Genomic DNA, 4341 nt, shown 5'->3' with positions numbered 1-4341 from the left:
GGCGGGGGGCGGCTGCTGACGAGCCTTCGCTTCTCCTTGCGCCTCAGACGTTGACTTTAAAGTGAAGAAGATGGTGGTAGACGGCCGTGCAGTGCAGCTTGCGATATGGGTAGGTGTTGTTCTGGGCGGATGTGCAGGCTGCCAGAGCTCTTTGTGCGGCGTTTCCCTCCTCCTGCCCCCCGCGCCTCGCTGCAGCCTGCTGCCTGCTGGGGCTGTGCAGGGCTGTGCCTGTGTGTCTGCTGTACCGGCAACGTCTGGATGCTTTGTTCTGGTTAAAGTCATGGGCAAAAAAAAATATTATCGGTTCTGAACTACTTAAAAGTTGGTTCAGGTTTACTGGGAGACTTGAGCATTTCTGCTGAACTTCCTGATGCTCTATTTCCAGCACCCGCAAACTAGGAAATCACATTGCACCTCTGTGATCAGGATGATTTTTTTTCTCCTCTGTAGGACACGGCAGGACAGGAGCGCTTTAGAACACTGACTCCCAGTTATTACCGAGGAGCACAAGGGGTTGTTTTAGGTAGGAGGTATATGGAAGAAAAACATGCTTACAAACAGTGTGGTCTTTGCTAAGTGCGCAGTGTCTTCACAAAAGGTTGTCTGAGAGAATCAGAAGAACAATTACGATTTTTACCACATTACTGCCTCATTAGCTAAAACATCGAGTATACAAAACCACTGGCAGGAAATAATTCTTCTTCCAGATATTTTAAAAATACAGAGATGTCATACTACAAGCTGTTGGGTGGCTGAATTATTAGCTTTGTGGTTATTACTTTGAGTCTTCGGTAATAAGGCAACTTAGGTTTTGTGGTGTGTGTGTGTGTTTTTGCTTGTTGGGTTTTTTTCCCCAGAAATTATTGATGTGATTACTCTAAGACATAAGGTTTGTAGCACAAGTACTCGATGGCTAGTCCCTTCCTTCGTGACACCACCAACTGAAAAGGAAGGGGTTCTTACTCTCAGGGTTTGTGAAGTCTGACCACTTTGCTGTATAAAATATTCTTTCTGACTGTGATGCAGCTTTTTAAACCTCAGTGAGTAAATGAATGGAGTTATAATCAGTGACCCAAAGTAATTTTTCACTTGGAGTCCATGTGTGTAGTTATACATTAAATGAGGCAACAATGTTCCTATTGTGAAATATTCTGTGTGGTCCAATTCAGAACTAGTAACAGGTATAACATTTCAAGTGGTAAGTCTGACTTCTGCTCACAGCTATATCGCAGAGACGCTCGTGTTTTGTATCCCTAGAGACTTTGGGTAAGCGTGGCTACTGTGTTCCAGCTCTGGGAAGAGGATATGGTTGATGCATCTTCCAGCAATTCCCTGATACTGCCTTTTTTTTTTTTTTTCTGGGGCAGTAGTTAGCTAGCAGGGACTAAGTTCTGCCGTAATGAAATAAATGTTGTTCAAGATTCTACAGCTGTTAAGCTCCTTTTCCTCTTGTTACAGTGTATGATGTTACAAGAAAAGACACTTTTGCAGGACTAGAGAGCTGGCTGAACGAGCTGGAAATGTATACCTCTAAAAGCAACACCGTGAAGATGCTAGTTGGCAATAAAACCGATAAGGTCAGTTTAGAAATGAATCCTCTTACATCTTCCACAGATTACTCAGTCATGGTTGAGTATAAATGTGAGAGAAGTGCTGAAACTAACTCATCTGTTACGTGAGGAGGCGATACGCTCTGTAACTGAGGAACCTGGGCCGGGCAAGCTCCACGCACTGTCATTTTACGAGAAGGTCTTGTTAAAGACTTAATGGAAACTCTTCTGGGGAGATGCAGCTGATGAGAGAGACTCTCCTAAGAGAGTGGGAGGCTCTGCCTAAAAACTGTTGTGTACTGTTGAAGTGCTGCTGCACAGCAGTTCACAATGTCCTTTCTTTTTGACCAGACTGTGTTTTGGACAGGAGGTGCCGGACAATGCGGCTCTTCAGATGGCTATAGAATACGTGTCTCTGTGGCTGTGAGGAGCACTGGTTGCTGTATGTTTCTGGGGAGTTTTGACATATCTTAGAGATACATTGTACAGTGAGACGTTTCACTTGTGCTTTCAAGTTTCCAGTATTGCTATCCTGAACTAGTTTCTCTTCTGCCCTCTTCCAAATGTGAGTTTTCAGATCCTTTGATATGCCTTTTCAGCTATTTGACTACTTAAACCTCCTTTCTCGCATGTGTCTTGCTCCTAGTTGATTCAGAAGAGAGCAAGACTTTCATTTCCTACTGATTTGATGTTGCTGCTGTTCAGTTTGACCCCCTAAGAGGCTGCCTAGCCGTAAGCTGGTGTAGAGTGGGGTAAATCCAGTTGCTGTTTACTATGTGGTTTTATAGACTTTTTTTCTTTTCAGCAAAACTTCAATTCTGCAGTGGTGCTTTTCCAAGGACTTTCTGAAAGTGGTATGACTAGCTTATTTTAGACATGTTCTTCTTTCTCTCTGCAGCCTGACCGTCAAGTAGAGAGAAGAGAAGGACTCCAGTTTGCTAGGAAACGCTCACTGCTTTTTATAGGTATGTAAGTCTGTGCCAAAACCTTGTATATTCATGTTTATTATGGTATTGCTAAGTGTGAATGAAGCATGCCATTGTGTTTCAGGTTGATAGGTTTATTTACTTTTTTCAGTACCTAACTAATAGCGGTTCCTTTTGCTGCATTAGTTCATATGCCCAGATGCAGGTTTTAACTTTTTTCAGAAATGCTCTGCATTGGCTGCAACTGGAACTGCTTTTCTTTGGAAAGAGTTTTACTTCATATACTGTGTAGGCATGAATTTTAAATTCTTTTGAAACGAGCAGGATTTTTTTAATTCAGAGCCAAGAAGACTGGAATTTTTCTCCAGACTTTTCATTTCCAAGTTTCCGTTGCAGCTATATAAAAGAAGGAACTGGAACAAATGCATAGGTGAACACATGTAATTCACTCTGAGAACAATTTTGTTTCTCCATTATGGAGAGAGTGGGCAGCTGTGGAATTTTTTTAGGTGGAAAAATTACATGGTTCAGACTGAGATGCATTTCTGTTTATCATATTCAACTTAAGTGTGCCTTTAAGGGATAACAGAGAGGAGGATCATTCGTTAAAAAAATGTATCTTCTCTCTTGTCCCACAAGAACTTCTTACAAAGTGGAATACTCCCAGCAAATAAGATAAATTACTATCCCCCTCCCTCCACTTCCCCTTTCTTCCCCTTCCGCCAGAGACCAGTGCCAAGACACAGGATGGAGTGCAACATGCCTTTGAGGAACTAATCTTAAAGATCCTGCAAACACCAGGTCCTTGGGATAAAAGCGCAGAGAAGCGGGGAATTCAGCTAAAGGAATCTTCAGCACAGCAGAATAAAAGCTTATGTGGCACATACTGTTCACTTTCTTAAATCTGCAGGTGGCTGTTCCGTCTGACTGGAGTGGACTCCAAGCACTAGTCTGTGCCTTGCAATGTATTATCGTTGCTTCCCCTTACCTGTTCACGACAGCTGTTCTGTTGCTGCTTTGGTTCTGCACATGGTTACCGTTCCGGATCTTCACAAATCACTTTACCTATTCAGTGGTGCCTGTAGCTGTGAATGCTGTAAAAGATTAACTAAAGCTATGTAGGCATGAGTCCGCCCTAAGAGAGAACTGTGCAGGGAAAGGAGAGCTGTGATACACAGCTACAGCCCTTACGGGAACGTTGACCAAAGCCAGTGTCTGATTACAAGAGGCACTAAAAGGCTGTGGGGCAGATGTGTGTATATGGGGGTAGGGAACAAGAATTTGACCATGGGCATTTGCAACTATATATGTGCCTTACAAATATAATTTTGTTAGCCAGAAAACATGTTTTCAAATGTGTTCGTTTTTGCTTATAGCTCAAATAGAGGCAAGCAGAACAGGAAAATAGTGAACATCGCTACGGAAAAATCAAGGTACTTTGAAGAGGCTTGTTGACTGTAAGCCTGCCTATGATCAAAATAATTCTGAGACTGGTTGTCAGGGATGTACTGTAATTTTTTATTTGTATAAATATTAACTTCAAACTAAATGAAACTTGGGATGCTTTTAAAAATTATAGCTATTTAGTTAACAGTATATTGAACTAGAAAAAACTCTACCTTAACAACTGAAAGTAAGAAGGCATTAGGTGATTATAAAAGGGAGAAAGAGAAGAGTTTTCTAGAATGAAATTACATTAGAGATTTGGGTTGAAGGGCTGCCTACATGGAGGAAAAAAAAAGAGCGTGGTCTTAGTGCTAATGGCTGCTTTGCTGAAGTTGAATGTGTTGCTATTTTATTCTGATACTCTCAATAAATATTGCCAGTATTTTAGTATAAAGAAAATATTACAGTCAGAGCTTAGT

The 4341-nt window shown here is 41.7% G+C and overlaps 1 protein-coding gene across 1 annotated transcript; it reads left to right on the top strand.

The window, feature by feature from the left end:
• Nucleotides 1-47: 47 nt before the first annotated feature.
• Nucleotides 48-3378, top strand: LOC104488236 (ras-related protein Rab-18-B-like; the record flags this gene model as incomplete). The annotated part of the gene is made up of 6 exons (XM_010140432.1): nt 48-109; nt 451-523; nt 1459-1577; nt 1918-1920; nt 2449-2515; nt 3203-3378. Coding segments are annotated over 6 exons (500 nt in total), but the record flags the coding sequence as incomplete, so codon positions are not given.
• Between the last annotated feature and the right edge of the window lie 963 nt (nt 3379-4341).

Source organism: Buceros rhinoceros, unplaced genomic scaffold (assembly GCF_000710305.1).
Source record: "Buceros rhinoceros silvestris isolate BGI_N320 unplaced genomic scaffold, ASM71030v1 scaffold42317, whole genome shotgun sequence".
Lineage (NCBI taxonomy): Eukaryota > Metazoa > Chordata > Aves > Bucerotiformes > Bucerotidae > Buceros > Buceros rhinoceros.
This window is presented reverse-complemented; position numbering and strand designations above follow the sequence as displayed.